At 37.4% G+C, this 27,838-nt stretch overlaps 1 protein-coding gene across 2 annotated transcripts in view; it reads left to right on the top strand.

Annotated features, from left to right (window-relative positions):
• Nucleotides 1-27,838, top strand: part of LOC128699004 (tachykinin-like peptides receptor 86C) — a 112,891-nt gene that overhangs the window by 45,597 nt on the left and 39,456 nt on the right. For both annotated transcript variants that reach the window (XM_070096879.1, XM_053791522.2), the window contains exon 3: nt 27,417-27,518. In XM_070096879.1, coding sequence (XP_069952980.1) covers nt 27,417-27,518 — 102 coding nt within the window. The remainder of the gene's footprint in view (nt 1-27,416; nt 27,519-27,838) is intronic.

The following is a 27,838-nucleotide window of genomic DNA, read 5'->3' as shown; positions in this document are numbered from 1 at the left end:
GGTGTGAAGCATGGGTGATGAATGTTGCAGCGAGGAGAAGGCTGGAGGCAGTGGAGATGTCATGTCTGAGGGCAATGTGTGGTGTGAATATAATGCAGAGAATTCGTAGTTTGGAAGTTAGGAGGAGGTGCGGGATTACCAAAACTGTTGTCCAGAGGGCTGAGGAAGGGTTGTTGAGGTGGTTCGGACATGTAGAGAGAATGGAGCGAAACAGAATGACTTCAAGAGTGTATCAGTCTGTAGTGGAAGGAAGGCGGGGTAGGGGTCGGCCTAGGAAGGGTTGGAGGGAGGGGGTAAAGGAGGTTTTGTGTGCGAGGGGCTTGGACTTCCAGCAGGCATGCGTGAGCGTGTTTGATAGGAGTGAATGGAGACAAATGGTTTTTAATACTTGACGTGCTGTTGGAGTGTAAGCAAAGTAACATTTATGAAGGGATTCAGGGAAACCGGCAGGCCGGACTTGAGTCCTGGAGATGGGAAGTACAGTGCCTGCACTCTGAAGGAGGGGTGTTAATGTTGCAGTTTAAAAACTGTAGTGTAAAGCACCCTTCTGGCAAGACAGTGATGGAGTGAATGATGGTGAAAGTTTTTCTTTTTCGGGCCACCCTGCCTTGGTGGGAATCGGCCAGTGTGATAATAAAATAATAATAATATATTAACAAATAATAGAATAAGACAATGGCTCCGTGGCAAAATACATAAATTTTTTGCACAAGAATGCATGAGAAAACAGCCCCTGAGCTTTCGTCTACAGCAAGAACATCTTCAGATAGAGAAGAATACGTATTTCCCCCTCAGTCTACTGAGCTCAACATCTTCGGGTAATTGATGTCTGACAGAACAGGTGACCTAACTGAGGTCGAATTTGCTGAGATAAAAGAATTAGCAATAATTTGTGGAATAGATCATTCACAGATTATGGTTCGAGCTTCCATTTCCATTTGCACTGAATGATCCAACTCAGGTTTATTGCGCCTAATAATAATAACAATAATAATAGTAAAAATTATGCCACTATTACTACTAATTCTGCTACTTCTGCTTTTACACTATTACTACTTCTACCACTACTATTATTACTACTGCAGCTGCTGTTTTTGCAATTACTACTACTACTACTACTATTAATAATAATAATAATAATAATAATATGAGATACGGTAATTTTAAAAATAATAATCATTCTCCAAAACTACTGCTGAATGATCAACACGGGTTTAATGCTTCAGATTAAAAGGCTTAAACATTTATTATCAAAAACGAACAAAAAATATTTTCCTTTTTGCATCATTCATCATTAAAATTAATCTTGTTCCTTCGCAAAAAAAAAAAAAATTTGACCGATTTTACTTTCGATACGTAAAGGTGACCACGCATGAACGAATTTTTTGGAGCACATTATTAGGTTGAATGACACAGGTTACAGAACGAACAGTTTATTGTAATCAGTGCTTCGCTCTGTTTATTATTATTATTAAATTCAACAGGCGCTAAACACTTAGGAATCATATATAACATGAGGAAAAGTATTCGCTCAGGCTTGATCCCTTTTGCAACACTCCAGGATTCTGATGAAGTGTTGATTGCAACACAAAAGGCCTAGTGCTATCACTCAACTCCCCCTGTTATTATTTTGCACACACACACACGCACACACACACACACACACACACACACACACACACACACACACACACACACACACACACACACACACACACACATGCAACCTAAATTAGGTGAGTACACACACACACCCTATATATATATATATATATATATATATATATATATATATATATAGATATATATATATATATACCCTGGTGGGAAACTGCCGATGTGTTAATAAATATATATTTGAGGTTAGCTTGCCTGAGGTATAAAGAATTACCCGAGCTGGTAATACAGAGCTGCGTATCTCTTTATGTACAAAGAGAGGTGTACGAATATACACCAGTAGATTCCTACGAGTGTGTATATAAATCGCAAAGTGCGTATTAGTGCACCTACGCATAAACGGTATTTCTAGTAAACAGCTTGCGGTCAAAAAAATGGTTGAATTACACTCGTTTTTTTTTTCCTCCCGGCAAACCTGATTATCTCCCATTTCCCTCGCACAGTATAACCCCTGACGGGTCTGCCGCTCGCATGCGAATTTAATAATACCGATCGATAGCGATTGCCACTCAGACCCCCGATTATCACTCTTCTCTTACTACTTTGGTTTATTTTCTGGTGACTTAATATCTCCGTTTCATCCCAAGTCCTTCATTTCCTCCTTTCGAGTTTTCCTTGTCTTTCTCTCCCCTTTTCCCCACTTTGCTTCGTCTGCACGTTCTCTGTCTTCTGGCAAGTGCCGCGGGTGGAAGAAATATAATAGGATTTTCGTCCATAAAGAGGAAAAAGTATAATTTTATTCAACCCACGCTAGATGGCAGCTCTCTCTCTCTCTCTCTCTCTCTCTCTCTCTCTTTTACACAGGGTTTGATAAGGTTAGGTTAAGGATCCCTAGCTTTATTAACAAGCTATTTACAGGTTAAGGATTCCTAACTTTAATGACAAGCTAAGAACTGTTACCTACATCAGCTCATTTGAAAGCATTTTTATTGTTATGAGACATACAAGTAGGGAACAGGATGAAGCTGGAGCCATCTGTGGGCCAGCATTTTCATGTGATCAACTGACTTTATCTCGTTGACATCATAATGCTGTACGAATGTGTTCCATACTCGAGTCATCCTGGGTACATGTGATCTCAGATGGAGTGATGTTCTGGAGAAGGGTACAGCCAGAGTGAAGTTGCTGTTTTCTGCCCGTCTTGTGGTATAGAAGCTTGCTTCACGCTGTCCTCGAAGTGGATCCAAGTGTGGTACTTTGACAATATTGGCCTTGTACATAACAGTAAAGCCACCCACATCCCTCCTGTGTTGAAGGCTCTACTGAAATGACAGATCTATCCAGGATGGGTCCAAATGAGAGATGAGACGTCTTGCTCTGTTCTCTACTCTGTCAAGCAGTCGCAGATGAGAGGGGGGGGGGCAGGCAAACCAAGAAAGTGGAGCATACTCAAGGTGTGAGCGTACTTGTGACTCATACAGAATCTTGCAACCAGTACTGTCGAGCAGATGCGAGATACGGCGAAGTGCTGTAAGCTTCCTGGCTGCCTTGTTTGCAAGACTTACAACGTGGTTCTTCATGGTTAGTTTGGAGTCTCTCCTCCCCCCCCCCTCTCTCTCTCTCTCTCCCACGTCTCCACTGGCATACCTGAAGGCATCAAGGATTCGTCTTCATCAAATTGTATTTGTATTAAATCTGTACGACATGGGTTTACTCACTTTCATTTTTCCTATATTTAAGTGTTGTCAAACATATCACTGCCTCTTCACCACCACCCTCCCCGCCTCCATTTCCTTCATACCACTGCCTCCCTACCTCTCCCATACCACCACTTTCATACCACCACCTTCATACCGCCTCCTTCATACCATCATAAGAACATAAGAACATAAGAACATAAGAAAGGAGGAACACTGCAGGAGGCCTGCTGGCCCATACTAGGCAGGTCCTTTACAATTCATCCCACTAACAAAACATTTACCCAACCCAATTTTCAATGCTACCCAAGAAATAAGCTCTGATGTGAAAGTCCCACTCAAATCCAACCCTTCCCACTCATGTACTTATCCAACCTAGATTTGAAACTACCCAAAGTCCTAGCCTCAATAACCCAACTAGGTAGACTGTTCCACTCATCAACTACCCTATTTCCAAACCAATACTTTCCTATGTCCTTTCTAAATCTAAACTTATCTAATTTAAATCCATTACTGCGGGTTCTCTCTTGGAGAGACATCCTCAAGACCTTATTAATATCCCCTTTATTAATACCTATCTTCCACTTATACACTTCGATCAGCGAGCACTCAAAGTTTGCAGGCCAGCCTTTGATGTCGTACTGTCGACCCATCCAGCTGTGATGATGGTGCTGCTGATGGCTTGAAAACTGGGGGAAACAGGGAGATACAAACACACACACACACACACACACACACACACACACACACACACACACACACACACACACACACACACACACACACACGCGCGCGCGCGCGCGCGCGACACTGGAGGACAGGATAGATAGGAGGGACATGATAACGACATACAAAATACTGAGAGGAATTGACAAGGTGGACAAAGACAGGATGTTCCAGAGATGGGACACAGCAACAAGGGGACACAGTTGGAAGTTGAAGAGACAGATGAATCGCAGGGATGTTAGGAAGTATTTCTTCAGCCACAGAGTAGTCAGGAAGTGGAATAGTTTGGGAAGCGATGTAGTGGAGGCAGGATCCATACATAGCTTTAAGCAGAGGTATGATAAAGCTCACGGCTCAGGGAGAGTGACCTAGTAGCGACCAGTGAAGAGGCGGGTCCAGGAGCTTGGACTCGACCCCCGCAACCTCAACTAGGTGAGTACAACTAGGTGAGTACACACACACACACACACACACACACACACACACACACACACTAACGGAGAGAATACAAAAAAGTGGTATGAGACTACATGTAAGCTGTGACAGAAACGTGTAATATACACGTCCTAGTGTTTGCTCAAGTGTCATTTTAAATCCCTCTTTGTTGGTGCCAGTTACCAAGGTTCATGTCATCAAAATACCATGAAGCCTGGAGAAAAGGGTACACAGAGAGGTACTTATCACCATGCACACAACAGGGGGAGAAGTAAATAAAAATAATATAGAGCTGGAAACATCAAAGAAAATGTTCCCTGTTCCATCATCCTGGATTCTCGTAGAGGAAGCATAATCACTCTCTAAATCACTAGCTAATATCTACAGCAAGTCAATAGACACATGGACAATCGACAGAGGTCTGGAAGACATCGAATGTAATCCTGATAGTAAAGAAAGGAAATATGCAGGAAGCGTTTATCTACAGATCAGTAACATGTATATCTTGCAAGATAACTGAGAATACAATCAGGCGAGTGGCAGAACACTTCTGGAGAAGTGATCTCGTGAAGAATAACCAGCACTGGTTCAGGGATGTCAAGTCTCGTCTTAACAACCCATTTGAATTCTGTCGCACAGTATCGTGAAACAATACGAAGAATGAATGGTGAATTGCATATTCTTAGACTGCAAAAGGATAAGGACACAAAGGCTGTATAATGCTATCCTTTGTTGACAACGCTTCGCCCACACAGTTAACTTGATGCAGCTCAATGTGTGTGGGCGAAATACTGTCAATAAAGGATCTCATTATAGTGATTTTGTGTGTCTATCCGTTTTGTTCGCATTGTATTCCATTTCTCTCATTATACTGCGAGAAAGCATTGCTACTGTACCCTAAAAGCGATTAATGCCAGAACTTCAGGTGCATGCAAGAATAACGGCGAATATACTCCAATGGATCAAAAAGTAGTATCAGTGATATCCAATACCGACAAAATAATGAATTAGACACATGTGCAACATTTATAATTATTTTATAGACGTTTCGCCAATCAGTGCCTTCATCAATACAGTTCAGGCACATAATCTAAAGACTGTAGAAACATATATTGCATTGATTAAACCACAGAATGGCGAAACGTCTATTAAATAAAGATACCCAGATGGTGCACATGTCTAATTGATCAAAGAGTACCTTAGTGGATGAAAACAGAAGAGGTATTGGCCGGAGATGTCTGAATTGAGAAGAGCAACTGGAGGAGTTCTGCAGTGATGGGTATTACGGCCAGCACTGTTTGTTGTTTATGTGAATGAAATAACAAATGAAAACAGTTTAGGATAGAAAAGACTTCAAACGGATATGGTCAGGAAACTTGTGTTTGAATTCCATCCCAAGAAGTGCAAGATTATGAAGATTGGGGAAATGGATTGGAAATCGGACACAGAATATACGCTCGAGGGACAGAGGCTGCAAACCTCACTCAAAGAGAAGGATCAAGTGGTAACCATAGTTCTTAGCATATTGCCAGAGGCTCAAATCAGTCGAATAACTCTGTAGCCACTGCTCGTCTGGCAAATCTAAGTGTAGCCTTATGCAGTCTCAACAAAGAGTCATTCCGGGCCCTTTATACAACATATAGTTGGCTCTTTTTGGAGTACGCAGCACAGATATTCAACACTTTAAAAAAACATGAGAAGAGACTGGATGGAGAAAAGGCAGAGGTAAGCAACGAGAATAAATCCGGAGTTAAAGGGTATGATATAAGAAAAGATACGAACAGAAGTGAATCTAATGACAATGAAGAACAGAAGATTAAGTGAAAACATGATAACAACATAAAAAAAAATATTCAGATTAATTGATATGGTAGATATGGACATGCTGTCTGGGAGGCGGGAAACAGGTACTGAGGGGAACAGTTGGAAGTTAGGTTGGTCGAGAAGTGGAATGACCTCGATCAAGAAGTGGTGGAGGCAGACATCATATCACATTTAAGATTAGGTACGATAATGGTCACGAGGCTAGGAGGGAGTGAATATGGCTAGCGGTATGTTGAGGGGCAGGACCAAGATCTATAACTAAACACTCGCAAACACAACTGTGAGAGGAACTAGGTGAGTACACACACACACACACACACACACACACACACACACACACACACACACACACACACACACGTACATTAAATTGAATTATCTTCCCTAAGCAAAACCAGTTTCAATATTAATACAAATGTTACCAAGAGCGGAAACATAATACAAATTCTTATTATTATTATTATTAGTAGTAGTAGTAGTAGTATTAGTGGTAGTAGTATTAGTAGTAGTATTAGTGGTAGTAGTATTAGTAGTATTAGTGGTAGTAGTAGTAGTAGTATTAGTAGTAGTGGAAATAGTCCCAATTCTAGTAATGTGACAGAACAAATAAGCAAACACAACCAACGACAGAAACAACATCAACACACAGAACAAGAAAGAGACCGAGCCTTGTACTAAAAAAAAAAAATCCTCACTTCATCATCTAGATGACCTACCATAATATTAATTTCCAGCAGTGTCGTACTTACTCTCTGCCAGGAACAGAGGGTGAAAAGGCAGGAAAGATGAAGGTCATGAATCTAAAAAATGTTCTCTATGTACCTGTCTGTCCGTGTGTTCGTGGGAAAACTCATACCATCGTCTTCTCCTCGAGTGGTTAGATTAAGTTCTTCCTTGGAACTCCTTAATAACTTTCAGAGAGAGAGAGAGAGAGAGAGAGAGAGAGAGAGAGAGAGAGAGAGAGAGGTATCTAAAAATTTACTGAAGTGGGCCCCAGAGAAAAAAAATTAATTCCTAAGCCTCTTGAAGGATGAAAGAACGTAAATTATCCATCCTTTAACCTTAAGAATACCGATGGTCATGAAAGGTGATATCCCTCTTTAAGGATTGTAAAAGGCTGTATCCTTAAAAAATGATAGAATCTTTATCCTTAGGGATACGGATAGGAATGGAAGCTCCTCACCCTCAATATGGATTATGAAAACTTATTATTCTTTCGTTATAAGGATAGTATATTTACCCTTAATAATAAGGGTAAATATACTATCCCTTTCCTTAGGGATGCTTCCCGTCCTTATTGAAAGAAGGATCAGGCTTTCTTTTATCCTTAAGAGTAGGGATTAAAGAGAGAATGAAAGGCTCTATTCCTCCTTAACGATGAAAAAAGAACTCAAGGATCCTGCCTCTTTTCAAGGAATCTTGGAATAATGAAAGATCCTACTACTCCTCAAGATTTAGTGAAAATTCTCACGCCCTTGAGGATGAATACAGGGGCAAGATTCCTGTGTGTGCATCCTATTACTTTTAGTATAGATGGTAACGATATCTATATTTTACTCAGGCTGAAGCTCTAAATCCGTACGCGGTTACATAACCCCCTGGGGGATGGGAAGTGCTCGGGATCGACCACTGGTAGGTGAGGACCGGCTCACTTTCTTGGATCAATATCACCTTTAACGGCATCAAGGCACCCGTCTTCCTTAAGGGGATGTGGCCCATGATCATTAGTCACAAATGGCGTTAATCTCACTAACAGTCCAAAATTAATAGCCCTAATTGCTTTAATGTTACTCAAGGGTAGTTACTCCTAATTGCGTTAATCTTACTAAAAGCTGCGGTAATCCTCATAACTGCGTTAATTACACTAAAAGCGGAGTTAATGACACTGCATTAATCCTACTGAAAGAGCCTAATTATGAACCCTAATTGCTTTAATCCCGCACTTTCCAGGGTTATTACCACTAATTACTTTAATATCCCTAAAATCAACGTCATGAGCACTAGGTGCATTATTACTACAACGGGATTTAAAACCAGTCATTACATTAAACCTACCAGCTGCGTTATTGCCACGAAAAACAGAGTTAATGATACCGTAACATCACACGCTGACCGCAGAGGTAAAATAAACTGAAAGAGTTAATGGCAGACACTAGAGTTATTACCACTGACATTAAAGTTAATTTATTGGAGACGCAAGCTTGAATAAATATCCATCATGTCGTACATTATGCGTGGAAAACTGCAAATACGGAAATATTAAAGAAATAAAGGCAGCAGTAGTAACCTTGATAATAATAATGATAATAATAATAATAATAATTGGCCAGTAATATTAAAGGAAAAATAGTAAAAATAATTATACCACTGCCAATCATACAAGTTTGTTATTTCTCATTTATGAAAGAACATGTAGAAGTGTAATTTAAATACGTGACCTTTAAAAAAAAAGTAATCTTTAAACATGTTCGTGATTCAATTCACGTCTGTCATCTCTCTAATGGTTCCTCGAAATTGAATTACGGCTGGAACCAGTTGCAAGCATTCCAGGCAGTAATTATTTATTTTATATTTGGCACCGACAGTCTGGTAAGAAGCGTGAAGGAGGCTGTGTTGACGTGTGTGTGTGTGTGTGTGTGTGTGTGTGTGTACTCACCTAGTTGTGGTTGAATTGGTCGAGTCATAGCTCCTGGTCCCACCTCTTCACTGGCTGCTATTGGGTCACTCTCCCTGCACCATGAGCTTCATCATACCTCTTCTTAAAGCTATGAATGGATCCTGCCTCCACTACATCGCTTTCCAAACTATTTCACTTCCTGACTACTGTGACCGAAGAAATACTTCTTAACATCCCTGTGTGTGTGTGTGTGTGTGTGTGTGTGTGTGTGTGTGTGTGTGTGTGTGTGTGTGTGTGTGTGTGTGTGTGTGTACTCGTCATATCATTTTGAACTCATGTGGTTGTACTCAATGCAATCAGAGAGTTCTATTCCCCAGATTTCATTCATTTGCTTGTGCTCGCCTCGTTATACTCAGCTAATTATGCCTAGAGGCATAGAATATCAGCATTTTATCAAAACAAGGTTGATTTTTTAAGAGAGTTTCAATGTAAAATATTATTGGTAGACCGTGTGCTGAAAATATTTAGCCTAGACAGGACTCGCAGCAATGGTTTTAAGTTGGAAAAATTCAGATTCAGGAAGGATATAGGAAAGTACTGGTTTGGTAATAGAGTTGTGGATGAGTGGAACAAACTCCCAAGTACCGTTATAGAGGCCAGAACGTTGTGTAGCTTTAAAAATAGGTTGGATAAATACATGAGTGGATGTGGGTGGGTGTGAGTTAGACCTGATAGCTTGTGCTACCAGGTCGGTTGCCGTGTTCCTCCCTTAAGTCAATGTGACCTGACCTGACTAGGTTGGGTGCATTGGCTTAAGCCGGTAGGAGACTTGGACCTGCCTCGCATGGGCCAGTAGGCCTTCTGCAGTGTTCCTTCGTTCTTATGTTCTTATGTTCTTATAAATAAATGTACCAATGAAAAAAATGATAAGCGATTGATATAAGCATTTAAGCTTGTAACAATGAATTTACAATCAGCTTACATTGCAAAATGATCGTTGCTTTACAAGATTTGTAAGCTTTGCCCACAATTTTTTTTTTGTTTTATTGCGCCCGACCTTGCATAAATTCCTCTTAAACCGAGGATTAGGAGAGTGCAAATAGGAAGGGCGTTTGTCTCGCACTCAGCAGACGGAGGATCAAGCCTCCACCACGTCTTGCGCTGAATGACCCACATGAGTTTAGGGCTAAAAATATTAAAAAAAATTATCCTCTTAAAACGAGACCTCTTCATTTTATTTTTTTATTTTTTTTTTTGTAAGAGTACCGTTTTGTAATTACAAGATGGCCATGCTTGTGGCATTTCTTCTAATAGTTTAACTTTTCGTATAATCAGTTACAGTTTAAAGGTTCTGAACTCCACACTACCTCTCCCCATTATAACAGTCTTTCAATAAGTGTCAGGGGCCCGAGACTGTTCAACTGCCTCCCAGCACACATAAGGGGGATTACCAACAGACCCCTGGCAGTCTTCAAGCTGGCACTGGACAAGCACCTAAAGTCAGTTCCTGATCAGCCGGGCTGTGGCTCGTACGTTGGTTTGCGTGCAGCCAGCAGCAACAGCCTGGTTGATCAGGCTCTGATCCGCCAGGAGGCCTGGTCACAGACCGGGCCGCGGGGGCGTTGACCCCCGGAACTCTCTCCAGGTAAACTCTCCAGGTATACTTATTATCGTCCTGTTTTTACGTCTTTCTTTTTATTGATAAGTGTGACGATTTTTCACCTTTCAGGGCACAGAAAAGGTAATTGTCATTTCCAAGTGTAATATTATGATCATTATGGGTTTATCATATCTTCTCTGTTGCTCCTATCTGAAAATGACGCTATGTGAGCTATTTTTCAAATCTTTCGTCATTGTGGAACATATATTTTTTATGTGTATTTAGTAGCAAGTGTTTGTACTTTCTCTTTTTCATACACTTGATTGTTTAGAGTTGGACAGCATACCGTAGCTGCATCTTTCAGTTTCAGTAAAACCCATGCTGAGACTAGCATTTTCAACATATATTTCAAAATGGTATTTTGAACTTGACCAATATAGTATATGAGTTTTTATACTGCAGTATTTGTTATCAACAAAATATAATTTCTAATTTATGTTTATTTTCTTTAGCTCCCATCAGCTGGAACTTGCTAACCTAAGATTCCATTTTCTCATCTTGTTGCAATTTATAGTTGCATAAAGTCATAAGCTGTCATTCTTTTGCAACACTCGCGCAGCGCTGTATAGCCCTTGTGGCTTAGCGCTTCTTTTTGATAATAATAATAATAATAATAATAATAATAATAATAATTGCAACACTCACAAAAGTATTCATTTATTGAATGTTTTTGTGAGTGTTGCAATCATTTAATAATGTTGCATTTATTTAATTTGCGAATCTCGTACTGAACGATTTTTTACAACTTAAACAACCCGTGACAGAGAAGCTCTGAAACTACAGAACTAATATTTTAAATACATTGTTGGCTATGATCGTTTGTTTGGTAGTTTTAGAAGTCCCCTGTCACGGGTTCTAACCCCAATCAATCCCCGAGACTTTCCAAGGATTTATATTTTTGCGGTACCGCAATTTATGTAAATAAAAAACTTTGCCAGAATTAGTTTGCATTTCATCCCACTTTATTTTGGTGGCTTTTAATTAATCTTTAAAGGGGAATCGTTTTATAACCTTCTAATATAGTTATTTACTACTATGTATGTAACCTTCATTAGAAAGAGAGAGAGAGAGTGAGACAGAGAGAGAGAACTACTAAGAAACAGACAGTACACAGACATATTGACATACACACACACACACACACACACACACCATACATAGTTTTAAGGCGAGGTATGATAGAGCTCATGGGGCAGGGAGAGAGAGGACCTAGTAGCAATCAGCGAAGAGGCGGGGCCAGGAGCTGTGAATCGACCCCTGCAACCACAAATAGGTGAGTACACACACACACACACACACACACACACACACACACACACACACACACACACACACACACACACACACACAGAAAAAAAAAACAGAGAGCGACAAACACATACATAAAGAATGACATTATGTATTTTTACCACCCCAGGTCAACACTATTCAATCCACGACATAATTTTTTTTTTCTTATATTTATTTTTAGCTCTCAGCGAGAGCGTGTGAGCCACGTAAATGATGCACAACCTCTCCAACTCTGAGTCTCGAGATGCTGGCCTGGCTTCCACGCCGTCATGTAATATTTAATAGCCATGAAAACATCGTCGGGTCTTATTTATACTCATTTAAGACTTTCCTTCTCTTGCCTGAGTTGGGAAAGTGAAATCCTGAGGGAATCTAGACGATGTTGCTTTTTCATGCTGAGAGGAACTTAGAAGTATTGGGATTCTTGAAGTGGGTAACTTGATTCTGGTGATGAGCTTTCCATGTAAGGAACTAAGCTACCCTCAACCTCTTGCAATTAATAATTAAACATAATTATGTTTCATTCGTCAATGAGCACTTTGTGACCTCTCTTGGATTAGCAATTAATTCCCAGTACATTCAATAAATAGTTGTAATAATAATTAGCGACATGTGGTATATATTTTGTATAACTGTATTTTTTGTAAATAAAATATTAAATATATACCAGCATAAACTCTCGATACTGATCACAGGTGTATCGTGGATTTGTCAATGACACCTGGGAGTTGGAGTTGATTTTGTAATATTCAATATCGAAATTCTGATTGTCTCCCTCGTGACCTTAGCTTTAAAACTATATTGAAAAAATATTTGTGATTTATCGTGTAGAACACTGACAATAATTGCGAAAGAAAGAGAGAGAGAGAGAGAGAGAGAGAGAGAGAGAGAGAGAGAGAGAGAGAGAGAGAGAGAGAGAGGATTTATTATCGCTGCACACACACACACACACACGCACGCACGCACGCAGGATCTATACATAGCTTTAAGGAGAGGTATGATAAAGCTCACAGAGCAGGTAGTGACTGATTAGCAGCCAGTCAAGAAGCGGGGCCAGGAGCCGAGACTCGACCCTTGAAAATACAACTAGGTGAGCACACACACACACACACACACACACACACACACACACACACACACACACACACACACACACACACACACACACACACAACAGGGTCTGACAGGCACTCCTCACCCCTTCAAAATATATTTATCACTGAAAATCCAATTCAAATTTAATCAAACTTTGAACATATAGGGAGTGCGAATTTTTTCAATTTACAGGGAACCCACAATTGCCATTTTTACCAACAGCATTTACCGAAAGCAAGACAAATGCAGCTCTTATAAATATTTGTTCACATCTTTGAGCTTTGCAAATGTAATAACGTGTGTAAAAATCCAAAGGTTTTTAGGAGATTCGTAATGTTGTTAAATGTAAGAATTCAATGTATGTGTGTGAGAGTCGACCAAGCTGTGTAGCTGCCGTCTACATATTTCCAGCGTATTGAACGGAACTGCCAACCGTTCCTAAAGAGTGGAGGATATCATTCCCAGAAATTTCTGTTAGCTGACTCATTCACAGCCACAGCTGTGACCCAGATACTTAGTTTTTGCAGGGAACCTCAGAGATGACAAACACCCAGTTACTACCACTAGGAAAATACGCATGTATGCGAACTTATTGCAATAACGCTATGTATAATGTAAAATGAACTCTTATTTTCAGCAAATAAATAAAAAATCAGAGTAAAGCGGTGAAAGAAATTACCAATACATGAAAGACTATAAAAATTCTTACAAGAAATTGACATTTAAATATCTCTTAAGCGTGTAAGCATATTCGTATTTCCGAAAAACAAGGGAAACTCATTAAAATTCTGAAATCCCATTCTCTGAAAACTCGGAATGTCTGTAAATTGCAAATTAAGTGCTAATAGATATTTTTGTTGCTTTTTCGTAGATTAATAAATAGAGCATAGATCAGGATAATATCACGAGATATTATAAAAGTCATTAGGTCGGTGGACTGACATGATTTTTAATTACATTAGATTTTCTGAAAATGCATCATTATTGAAAAAAAATATTTGACTGTGGTTGTCGGATTAATTTTTTCGTTGCATTGGGAAATATAGTGGCAATAATAATAAAAATTATAGTGTCTTTATTTTAAATATTATTTTTATTAATATAAGTAGTAGTAGTAGTAGGAATAGAAGCGATAATTGTAATAGTAGTAGTAATAGTAGTAGTAGTAGAAGTATAACTGGTAGTAATAATAGTACTGGAAGCAATAAGCAATATAATTAATATTAGCGGTAACATTAGACAGAAAAGAAATTTAAATATATATATATATATATATATATATATATATATATATATATATATATATATATATATATATATATATATATAAAACAACCACTGTGAAAGAGTAGTGAAATTCCAACCGGTTTCGTGACTACTCACAAGCGCTTTCGTGAGTAGTCACGAAAGCGATTGGAATTTCACTACTCTTTCACAGTGGTTGTTTTGCATATTTTAAAATCACCTGTTTACTGTGATCTTATTGCATATATACCTATATATATATATACATATATATATATATATATATATATATATATATATATATATATATATATATATATATATATTCTTACCTTTAATAAAAATATAATGCGGGGTGTAAAGGTAAGAACAAAGAAAACACTAGAGCAGTAGCAGTGAACTCAGTCATCCACCAGTTTGCTAATAAGTAATAGGAGGCAGAGAAATTCCATAGTCACCTTCCATGACAGGAGAATATTGTCACGCTCAAATGAAGGCAGTAACTAATTATAGAGGGAATTTCCAATTACAGAAGCAATTAGGCAATTGACGGAAGTTGTACCAAAGTTGCACTTATAATAGGTTTTCTGTTTGCTTAATTAGGAACGATTTAAATGTTAATTAGGCGAAGGAAAAAATAATTTACTAAATGGAAAAAATAATCAGAAATTTGCAAGAAAATCTTTTTAAGGTTTGATGGTGTTTTGCGATTTTTTTTTATATACATAAATTTCAGTGAAGTTGTATACATGCTCACTCAAGTACACAGTATATATCTGTTTAGTATATATACATACAAATACACAAAGTATGGCTTTCTGTGTATATATTCACACACAATCATACACCATGTATATTTATTAAGAATATATAGCATAACAGTATTCATGAACATGTTAAGAACATAAGAATATAAGAGAGAAGGAACACTGCAACAGGCCTACTGACCCATGCGAGGCAGGTCCAATGTCCCACCTAGTCAGGTCACTTCCACTTAAGGAAGGAGCACGGCATCCGACCTAGTAACACAAGCTAGTCAGGTCCAACTCACACCCACCCACACCCACTCATGTATTTATCTAACCTATTTTTAAAACTACACAACGTTTTAATTTTTATTTATTTTTTTCAAGCTAAAGTTAATTTTATGGAAGATCATTTTTTCTGACCATAATATAAAGGCAAAAATCCTTATCCTATGTAAATTTTTTTGGTGAAAGTTAGCCTTGTTAAAAAAATTATATATTAACCTCCTCTTTTGATTAAAGTTTGTATACTCATAAGCAGTTTTACATTCATTAATTTCTTCTTAACTTTAAAGAAATTAATGTTAACTACAAGGCTCATCCTCAGTTATTAAAGTCTCAGTATCGTACCTAAACCACAAAACAAAATACAGTGACCCCCGCATAACGATTACCTCCGAATGCGACCAATTACGTTAGTGTATTTATGTAAGTGCGTTTGTACGTGTATGTTTGGGGGTCTGAAATGGACTAATCTATTTCACAATATTCCTTATGGGAATAAATTCGGTCAGTACTGGCACCTGAACATACTTATGGAGTGAAAAAATATCGTTAACCGGGGGTCCACTGTACAATGAAACCCGACGTAGCGAAAAGTTGACAAGTTTTTATTTTAATTCCAGTTTGTGGATTAGGTGTGATAAAATCTTATTTTTTTATATATTAGGTAAAAAAGTTTGACAACATTCAGTTTTGTAATAATCACAGTTAGCATTATTTATGAGTTATCCTCATCGAGTTAAATATTTAGTAACGAACTCAAGGTATAAATTATTTTAGTATATACATGGGAAGTACAATGCCTGCACTCTATAAGAAAGTGGTTGGTATATTTTTTCCGTTTATAATGACATCCAAACTGTCGTATCTGCGTGCCTCTGGCAAGTCATTGATACTAAATGGTTATAACTGACCATAATTTTTAAAGGGGTGGACCGGTAAGCCAGCGGAAGGCCTCGGTCAGATGACCAAAAGCTCCAACGGCGGGTCATTATCTAAGACCCTCGTCAGGAAACACCTGCCCTGTTTCCTGACAAACCTTGCCTAAGCTAAGATAATGATAGAGTAAATGATGGTGAAAATTTTTTCTTTTTTCGGATCACCCTGCCTCAGTGGGAGACGGCCAGCTTGTTAACAAAATATTTGCTCAAATACTGCATCCATTCCACTGTTAAATTATTTAATGTAAACATTTTTTACAACCTGTTGATTTCCCACCAAGGAAGGGCCATCCATAAAACATAAAAATGCATTCATTATTGTTTATTCAATAACTGTTAAACCAGAAGCACACAAAATTCACAATTGAAATGACTCTTCTCTCTGCAACATTCCCACCCCTTCGGTTTACTCTAAATACCTCGTTTCCACTCTAACGGCACATTAATCCCACATTAAGCACTTGTTCCTATATTACCCTAACATGCTCACACTAGCCTTCTGGATGCACAAACCCCACAGCACTCAAAATCAACTCTTCACTACAACCCTTCCTGAGACGACCTCTACCCCTCCCTTCGTCATTCCCGATTTTCCCACCCTCTGCCCTCCTAACTGTTCCATCCACTCTAAATGCAAACATTACCTATGATAAAAGAACTTTCAGATCAAAAGTTACCATTAAATAAATAGCTTTTTCAAAAATATATTGCTTTACATTGGCCATTTTGGAAAGGACTTCAAGTCTATAGATAACATGTGAAAAAATTCAGTTTAAACATGAAATTTTTTTTTTGAGAATTTGTAAAAAAAAATTACAAGTAGCGTTAAATATTTTTTTATAATTTTTTTTGTACCAAAAGAATATTAGCTTCAAGAAAATAATCCAGGGTCCTTAATATTAAAAGTTCATATATTTACCTCCCTCCACTCTCTCGTTCTTAATAAGCTCTGGCTTTCTAGCCTCTTGTCGGAGCTGCTTTGAAAATGCTTCGCTGAATGCATACAAAAGCAATTTCCATACCATATTTCGAAAATAAATTTCGTAATGCTTGGAGTATACCTGGAGAGGATTTCGGGGGTCAACTCCCCCGCAGCTTGGTCTGTGACCAGACCTCAAGGTGGATCAGAGCCTGATCAACTAGGTTGTTACTGATGGCCGCACGCAACCAGACGTACGAATCACAGCCTGGCTGGTCAGGTACTAATGTACATACATATCTCAAATGTGATCCTCAGACGTAAGAACATTAGGAAAGTTGATAATGCATGTTGAGATACTGATGAATAAAAGCACAAATTACCACTTTCTTCAGCATGAAATTAAAACTTGCTTCATAAACCACAAATCTGCGGTATTTAAGTGAATAAGATACTCAAGATTTTAAAAAATGTTGTAAATCTTCATGCCAAAATTATACTCCTTTAAACATTTGTTCTCAGACGATCACACTTTTCCATACTACATCAATATATGATTATGCATCATTCTAGACATCAGTACGTTTAGAATTTCTTAAAACGAAAGGTAAACGTCTCTGTGTAGGTGTAATAATTAATGTCATTAACTACAAAATTTCTAATGTTCATTAATCCTAGGAAGATACGTAACCTGTACCATGTACGATTTCAAGAACATAAATATAAGAAAGCCTTTTGGCATAAAACTAATAAGGAGATAAAAGAAATCTCCATATTTCAACCTGAATTAAACCTTCATCAGATACATACTGAATATCTGTCAACCTGTATTTTCAGTATCCTGTCAAAGGGTTTTCTTATTTTTCTCCCATCAGCGTTTATGGCAATTTAGTCTACACTGATGCATTACGTTTGGAAAATTTTCAATCTTTTTTTTTTATATATAACTGATATATATACCTTTCCATTAATATTTATCTCGTTATTAAATTGATATACAGTATGTACGAGCCAACTAGTGCCCAACTTTGTTGTTTAATGGGGCGCCCGAGTTACAGTGAGTTAATGGTGTATAAGGTAATATCGTCCCGGATTTCACTTTGCCTAATATTCAGAGAGAATGTTTTAATATAAACGCTAGAAGCTAGAAATCTGTAAAATTGGTTAGGACCAGGGGACAAGTATCAGCATCCTTACTAGAATAATACAAGTATTTCGATATTATGTTCTAAATCCCGTCGAAGAATTTCCATATATTATAAATTCCGTACAACAATTTTGATATAATCCGAATTCCGTCCAAGAATTATTATGCAACATTCAAAATTACGTCCAAGTAATTTGGGAATAAAGGATTTTGTGTTATTGTATGCTAGGCTTAATGTGAAGCTTAAGTGAAGTGGACATTATTATTATCATCTACAACGTTTTGCTCATACATTGGGCTTTAAGTCAGTACGGGAGGAATGTAGTCGTTGACATTTAATCCACTACATTGAAGTGTCATCTACTGAACTTTTTCGGCAGTTAAATGCCAAGCCAGTTTTAAGTGTGTGTGTGTGTGTGTGTGTGTGTGTACGTGTTTGTACGTGTGTGTGTGTGTGTTGTGTATTTTTACACTAATATTTGTATATACAATGAAAGGGTTTTGAAGTGTTAAGATCCTGATGATAACTTGCTATTGGAACATTTCGCTCACATGTGAACGAAACGCTTCTATATATATATATATATATATATATATATATATATATATATATATATATATATATATATATATATGTCGTGCCGAATATGTAAAACTGGTCAATTAGCAAGAACTCATTTAAAATTAAGTCCTTTCCAAAACTTTCTGTTATACGTTTAAAGATATATTTTTTTCATTAATGTTAATGTAAAGATTTTTAATTTTGCACCAAAAGAAACTTAGAAAACTTACCTAACCTTGTTATAACAAGAGCAATTTATTTTAGCCTAACCCAACTAAATATATTTTAGATTTGTTTACAATAATTTAATACTAAACAAACACAGTGAAATATATTTTTTTCGTTAGGTTCAGAATGATTTTGGCGACATTATTGCATACACAAATTTTCGCTTGTCCTATATGGCAAGATGAGCGTTGCTATTTAAGCCAAGATAGCAAGTTCTGCCTATTCGGCACGACATATATATATATATATATATATATATATATATATATATATATATATATATATATATATATGTCGTGCCGAATAGGCAGAACTTGCGATCTTGGCTTAAATAGCAACGCTCATCTTGCCATATAGGACAAGTGAAAATTTGCGTATGCAATAATGTCGCCAAAATCATTCTGAACCTAACGAAAAAAATATATTTCACTGTGTTTGTTTAGTATTAAATTATTGTAAACGTATTTAAAATATATTTAGTTGAGTTAGACTAAAATAAATTGTTCTTGTTATAATAAGGTTAGGTAAGTTTTCTAAGATTCTTTTGGTGCAAAATTTTAAATTTTTACATTATCATTTATGAAAAAAATATATCTTTAAGTGTATAAGGGAAAATTTTCGAAAGGACTTAATTTTAAATGAGTTCTTGCTAATTGACCAGTTTTACATATTCGGCACGACATATATATATAATATATATATATATATATATATATATATATATATATATATATATATATATATATATATATATATATATATATATATATATAAAGTTGGACAGACTTCACTAGCTGCTTGTGAATGAAATTTTATTTTAATTCATTATTACACTGTTGCAAACATTTATCATTAATGAACTTCGAACTCTTGATGCTAGTGAAGGGTTCTTGATTCAAGGAATTAGAGTGACCCTTACCTTCCTCGGATCAAACTCATATTTCCAAAGTCCTGCATCACTTCTGCATATCTGTTGCTTCCCAGTGAATGTATTAATAAAAATAATGAGAAGAAGACGAATACCTCTACTATACTACTACTACTACTACTACTAATAATAATAATAATAATAATAATAATAATAATCTTTGAACAAAAATTTGACCAGTGTGTTTGTGCCTGTTATCATCGAAATTGCTGTAATATTTTCATAGTAAAATGCAAATGCTGGGAACAGTATAATGCTATAAACAGTTCAATGCATTTAAACTCCGTATTCCATTTTACTTTATTTTATGATGCAACAGAATTCAACATTTGAGAGAAAAAAATCATTACATACAAATGTACGTTTTTTACATTATTCACCATGTGTATTTGGCTGTTTTTTTTTTTTTTTAGCCAAAACGGAATAAAATATTAAACATTTAAATATGTATGCCTCTTTTGCTATTCTTTTAAAGAAATGTGTGTTGAATCATGGCGTTGCACATGCTCACAATCCATCAGCAACAACCTGGTTGACCAGGCAAGTACCAGACGAACCTGGCCCATGGCGGGGCTCTGGGAGTAGAAAAACTCTCGAACTCAACAAAGGTATATCAAAGGTATATCCAAATAACTGGGCAGTGTCTTTACATATCCACCTACATTACTGTGGGAGGTTTTCTGATATATCCACATACATTAGTATGAGCAGTACGCTTCTGCATCCACCCCATTAGTGTAGCTTATGTGCTGCTGCGTCCAGGGTTGACGAGCGTGTGGGGAAACTCTACGGTCTTTGGGATCCACATTTCACTTCGACCATTATCTTACCTGGAGTTTACCTGGAGAGAGTTCCGGGGGTCAACGCCCCCGCGGCCCGGTCTGTGACCAGTGCAATTTACGCTCTTTTCTTTACGCAGTACGATATACTACCTAAGACCTGGATACTACTATCAGGGAGGGCCACTAGATATACATGTGTAAAGCTAGTGGTTAATAGTCACAAATAGTTGAGTACAAGACAACGAATGTAGATATACGATAAGTATTCTGCCCTGAATTGAAATCTTTTATTCAAAATGACTGTTATTTATTCTTGGACTAAATGTTTTTCTTTCAAAATCTAAATTTTAATATATGTAATTTTTTAAGCTAAAATGTTATATTTACATACAAAAATGAGTTAATAAAAATAATATTAATTCACTGTTGGTGTTACTGTTTATTTTTTATAATTTATGATAATATTTTTCGGAATTTCATTTCGCTTTCAAGGTTTCACGACAGGCCAGTTCAAGGTGCAGAATAACGATAGAATTGATTCCCACTGTGTGCTAGCAAATGTGATTTTAACGAAAATTTCCACTAATGAAATTCTTATCAGTAAATAACCGAGCAAGTAAGCATCAGTGCTGAAATCCTTGCATCAGAACAGCGTCTTCAGACTGAAAGTGGAGATTTCAGTCATGATAATCTTCCCTATTCCTCAGGCGTTGATTGTTTCTCTGCGGATTTTCTTATCTAAGAGGATAATAATAATAATAATAACAGCATAATACAATAATAATAATAATAATAATAGAATCAATAATAATAATAATAATCAATATAGGTCAGGGTCACATTTGAATAGGACGAATTCAGGAGAACATTTCTTAAATAATTACCCTGAATTAATTAAGCCAGGAAAGCTGTCTCACTTGTACCACTAATTATCCACTTGTCTTGAAAATAAATTTAATTGCATTTTGCGTGAGGAAGAATTCAACATTTAGATTTTTCAACCTCACTATAAGCCTATTAAAATTAAGCTATTTGACAAATTATGACTGTGATAGATATCAACAAGATTTTTTATACTGATTAGTATGGCTAAGCTTGTTTGAGTGATCCGTTGCACTCAGTAAATATTGCTTGTTAGTTCTTATCACCTGGGCTAATGTGTTGCCCCCTTGGATTGTATACTGACGTCTGGGCATGTATGCTGACTACTTTCCTGCTTTGGTGACGCATGACTAATGTACTGACTCCTTGGCTTGTATGCTGTTTCTTTTTCTTCTAGCATGATTTCTGGGATTGTATGCTGACTCGATTGCATACTGACTTTTTGCCTTATTTGCTGAATCATTGGCTTATATGCTGGATTCTTGGATTGTATGCTTAATCCATGACGTGTAGGCTGTCTCTTGGGCTTATATGCTGACTTCTTAACTTGTATGCTGATTCTTGACTTATGTGTTCACTCCTGGACTTATATGCTGACTACTTGGTTACTGTATATGCTGAGCTTTTGGCTTATACCCTGACTACTTGGCTTGTAAGCTTACACCTTTGCTTGTATGCTGACCCCTTGGTTTATTCGATGACTCTTTGCATTACATGCTCACTCCTTGGCTTATATTGGCTTGTATTGTCTGTTCTGTTTATCTGAGGCTTCAGTAAAGTTTTGAATGTAAGACTGCGGAGACTTTCTTAAATAAATTTATAATACTGCAACGCAGTATAAGCTGGAAATTGTTGATTTTAATAGTTTTTTCATAAGCCTTCAGTCAAATAATTTTGTCTTTTAATGTTAAATTGGTTCGTTGTATTCCAGGGATATATAATAATAGCAATTCTTCTTATACTTATGTAGCTAATAGCACTACTGATGTTAATAATTCATTAGGAACTAAAAAAAATATATTAAACAAGTCAGATCTAAAATAATGAGAAGGAAAAATAAAGAAAAAATAACATCAATAACAACACCAAGTTTAATAATAATAATAATAATAATATTATTATTATTATTATTATTATTATTATTATTATTATAAGGATATACGAAAATTAAAACACCTTTATTACATTAATCTTTTCATTTAGTCTTTAAACTTAAAGTCCATCAACTTGATGTATGTAGTATATGTCGTACCTAATGAAGCCTAATTAGTCAATCCAAAGTGTCCTAAACTTTTCTTCTGTGGATTAATAAAAATATATTTTCCTTGAAAATGGAGATTATTTTTCTTAAATTTGCATCAAGCCTAGACTAGAAATCTGGCCTAATCTCTCATAAATCTACCAAGCATATCGTAGATGAGTTTAAACTGATTTAATATTAACTAAAATCAATGATAAATATTATTTCGTTATGTTCAGACTGATTTTCGAAGATTTGTTGCATAATCAGAATTTTCTCTCAACTTATTCGGCAGAAATTACCCTTGATTTTTAGGTGATACTCGCCGATTCAGTTTGTGTGTGTGTGTGTGTGTGTGTGTGTGTGTGTGTGTGTGTGTGTGTGTGTGTGTGTGTGTGTGTGTGTGTTCTCACCTAATTGTGGTTGCAGGGGTAGAGACTCACCTCCTGGCCCCGCCTCTTCGCTGCTCGCTACTAGGCCCTCTCTCTCCCTGTTCCATGAGCTTTATCATACCTCGTCTTAAAGCTATGTATGGTTCCTGCCTCCACTACATCACTTGCTAGACTATTCCACTTCCTGACTACTCTATGACTGAAGAAATACTTTCTAACATCCCTTTGACTCATCTGGGTCTTCAACTTCCAATTGTGACCCCTTGTTTCTGTGTCCCATCTCTGGAACAACCAGTCTCTGTCCACCTTGTCTATTCCACGTAGTATTTTGTATAACGTTATCATGTCTCCCCTAACCCTCCTGTCCTCCAGTGTCGTCAGGCCGAGTTCCCTTAACCTTTCTTTGTAGGACATTCCCCTTAGCTCAGGAACTAACCTTGTCGCAAACCTTTGCAATTTCTCTAATTTCTTGACGTGCGTGACCCCGTGTGGCTTCCAAACTGGTGTTGTGTGTGTGTGTGTGTGTGTGTGTGTGTGTGTGTGTGTGTGTGTGTGTGTGTGTGTGTGTGTGTGTGTGTCAGTACACACTTATACATAGTATATTTTCAACATCTCTTCTTTATGTTCTCTCTTTCCATCATCTCCTGTTTTTCTTCCATTCCATTTTCAGCTCACACCCACACCCGCGGCTTCCCTCCCACATGTACCTGTGGCAGCAGCCACAAAAATCAATAGTCCTTCAAGGAGTTAGAAAAAAGGAAAAAGTGGAAGTTTAGGCAGTCGTTTATCTCAGTTACTGTTCCTTCTTACTTCTCTGCCTCCTTGACCCACCATTATTTTTTTTCTCTTAGACCCACAATTACTTTTCTCCTCTTAGACGCACCAATATTTTTTCTCCCAGTGGGAAAAATTGTTAGCGGATTATTCGGAAGAAAATTTAAGCTACACAAATTGTTGTAGTTATATTTTTAAGGGAAGCATTACGACCATTGCGGGCCAGAAAAAAACCTGGAGAATAGAAGTTAATCAGCTTTGAATAAAGGAAAATGGTGGTAGTTTCAATTCGTTTAGATCAAGACATCTTCACTACAATCCAGACATTCCCTCTGGAAGAATACATGTTGAAAAATATTCAAATAGAGACATAGGATATGTTGGAAAAAATTGGGAAAAAATAGACTGTTTTTTAATATTTTTATTTCTTGGTATAATAGTGTGTGTGTACTCACCCAGTTGTACTCAGCAAGTTGTGTTTGCAGGGGTCGAGTCACAGCTCCTGGCCCCGTCTCTTCACTGGCCGCTACTAGGACACTCTTCCTGCTCCATGAGCTTCATCATACCTCTTCTTAAAGTTATGTATGGATCCTGCCTCCACTGCCTCCCAGATTATTTCACTTCCTCATAACTCTGTGACTGAAAAAATACTTCCTAACATCCCTGTGATTCATCTGAGTCTTCAACTTCCAACTGTGATCCCTTGTTGCTGTGTCCTATATCTTGAACATCCTGTTTCTGTCCTTGTCAATTCCTCTCAGTATTTTATATGTCGTTATCATATCACCCCTATCTCTTCTCTCTTCCAGTGTCGTCAGGTGTGTGTGCACTCACCTAGTTGTACTCGCGTAATTGAGGTTGCAGGGGTCGAGACTCAGCTTCTGGCCCCGCCTCTTCACTGAGTGCTAATAGGTCCTCTCTCTCCTTACTCCACGAGCTTTATCACACCTCATCTTAAAGCTGCGTATAGTTCCTCCCTCCATTACCTCACTTGCTAGACAATTCCAATTGCTGACTACTCTATGACTGAAGAAATACTTCCTAACATCCCTTTGACTCATCTTGGTCTTCAACTTCATATCGTGACCCCTTGTTTCTGTGTCCCCTCTCTGGAACATCCTGTCTCTGTCCACCTTGTCTATTCCACGCAGTATTTTGTATGTCGGTATCATGTCTCCCCTGACCCTCCTGTCCTCCAGTGTCGTCAGGCCGATTTCCCTTAACTTTTCTTCATAGGACATTTCCCTTAGTTCTGGAACTAACCTTGTCGCAAACCTTAGCACTTTCTCTAATTTCTTGACGTGCTTAATCAAGTATTGGTTCCAAACAGGTGCTGCATACTCCAGTATGGGCCTGACATACACGGTGTACAGTGTCTTGAACGATTCCTTACTAAGGTGTCAGAACGCTGTTCTCAGGTTTGCCAGGCGCCCATATGCTGCAGCAGTTATCGGGCTGATGTGTGCTTCCGGAGACATGCTCGGTGTTATACTCGCCCCAAGATCTTTCTCCTTGAGCGAGGTTTGCAGTCTTTGGCCTCCTAGCCTATACTTCCTTCTGCGGTCTTCTTTGTCCTTCCCCGATCTTCATGACTTTGCATTTAGCGGGGTTAAATTCAAGAAGCCAGTTGCTGGACCAGGTGCCCAGCCTGTGTGTGTGTGTGTACTCACCTAGTTGAGGTTGCAGGGGTCGAGTCCGAGCTCCTGGCCCCGCCTCTTCACTGGTCGCTACTAGGTCACTCTCTCTGAACCGTGAGCTTTATCATACCTCTGCTTAAAGCTATGTATGGATCCTGCCTCCACTACATCGCTTCCCAAACTATTCCACTTCCTGACTACTCTGTGTGTGTGTGTGTGTGTATGTGTGTGTGTGTGTATGTGTGTGTGTGTGTGTGTGTGTGTGTGTGTGTGTGTGTGTGTGTGCGCGCGCATGTGTGTAAGAGAGGGTGTTTGTGTAAAACTTACAATATAAACACTTCCAAAAATACATTTTTCCTGTGGTAAAACAGTTTCAGGTACATCGTAAAACCTTTCCTCTTGAAGTCCTCTGCAACAACGAAAAATAATTGCTAACTTTCCTATGACTTTCAAGTTTCCTGAAATATTTGAGTATATATAAGTCAGTTTGTAGTCTTTCTCGAAACACCTCCGAACCCTTAGCTTAATTTTCAAAGAATAGGATGTTTAGTACCAACAATTTTGCTGTAAATTATTCCATCATATTTGTGCTGAAATGTCAGTAAGGTAATATTTATGGAGGAATTCAAGGAAGCCAGTTTGCCGGACACTTGAGTTCTGAAGGTAGGAAGTAGAGTGCCAGTACTCTGAGGGGTAGGAATGTTTCATTATAATGGTTATTCGAATTGTGTTGTTTCTATTTTTCTAGCAAGACAGCTACTTAATAAATAAATAATGTGTTTTGGCAATTTTGGGTCATCCAAAGTTGACAGTGGGTTAATAAATATAATTTTGGTAATTCTTACCTGTTTCTACATTTAATGTAATCTTCGTAATTAAAAATACTCATTTTTAATGTAATTATAATTATCATAAGGAAAACTAATTAAAAAATATCTCTAAACACGTTTAGCAATATAGCTGTCAGTGATGAATTACTGCCTCACAGGCAAGTATTTCTGCCCCGCACTGAAGTATTTCTGCCCCTGAGCAAAGTAACTCGCTGTTGAGAGAATCTTCGTCAAGATGTCTCAGAAAATATAAATGTTTTCTCCAACTACTGTATTTTTTTAGTAAGAGGGAAAGACTCTTAGCATAAAAAAATGACTCAGTAACAGAACCATTCCGGAACTTGGAGGTTTAATAGACTTATAATGAAAGGAGGTTTGTACGGGTACAACATTCCACCCATAAGCGGGCTTCATTATATACTTGATGAAGGCCATTCGTGGGTGAAACTCTTTGCCAGTAAATACTTATCTCATTACTATGATCATAACATATATAGGACCAGACAATTTCATCATCAGAACAATTCTTTGACCAAAGCAACTTCTCAAGGATGAAAATTCCTGCAACGCAGCAATTTAGTAGTCAAAATAATTCTGCAACTTACTGTAGGCTCACAATACTTCGGTGGCCCGAAAAATATCACGATAAGAAACATACCTAGACTAGAAATCAGGACAAACCTAATCTGACTTAATGCAACAGTGCAGCCAGAGGAGTTCTAAGATTTTTATCTTAGATTTTATTTTAATCCGTAAATCTGCTAATCTTGAAAGAACAAGTTGTTAGCGAAATTGATAATGACGGTCTTGAAACCCAAGGCCGTCTGCATGCATAACAGCAACATGGCAAATAACATACGTACTTCACTACATAATAACTTGTTCTCTCTCGAAAAAAATCTGTCTTTTTATCATTTCAGCGACTGGCCCTTTGGTGCTGTATATTGCACCATCAGCAACTTTATGGCCAACGTGACGATCTCCGCCAGCGTGTTCACCTTAATGGCTATATCCTTCGACAGGTGAGAAAGTGAATCATGTATATAAAACAAATATATATATATATATATATATATATATATATATATATATATATATATATATATATATATATATAATGTGTGTGTGTGTCTTCCCTTATTCTTCCTTGATATTTTTCTTTTATTTATTAAAAACACTTTTAAAATGGTTAAAAGACTCATTATTTTAGCTCTGGGAAACATTTTATTTCTATCGTGGTTTGGTAAGGATTCCAAGGCTTTTGTATCTCTTTATTGTGGTCTAAAATATATTGTGAGAACTCTTTCCCTATGCATAAATAAAGGTTATTTTTAACTCAAAT

Source organism: Cherax quadricarinatus, chromosome 55, assembly GCF_038502225.1.
Source record: "Cherax quadricarinatus isolate ZL_2023a chromosome 55, ASM3850222v1, whole genome shotgun sequence".
Classification (NCBI taxonomy): Eukaryota; Metazoa; Arthropoda; class Malacostraca; order Decapoda; family Parastacidae; genus Cherax; species Cherax quadricarinatus.
This window is presented reverse-complemented; position numbering and strand designations above follow the sequence as displayed.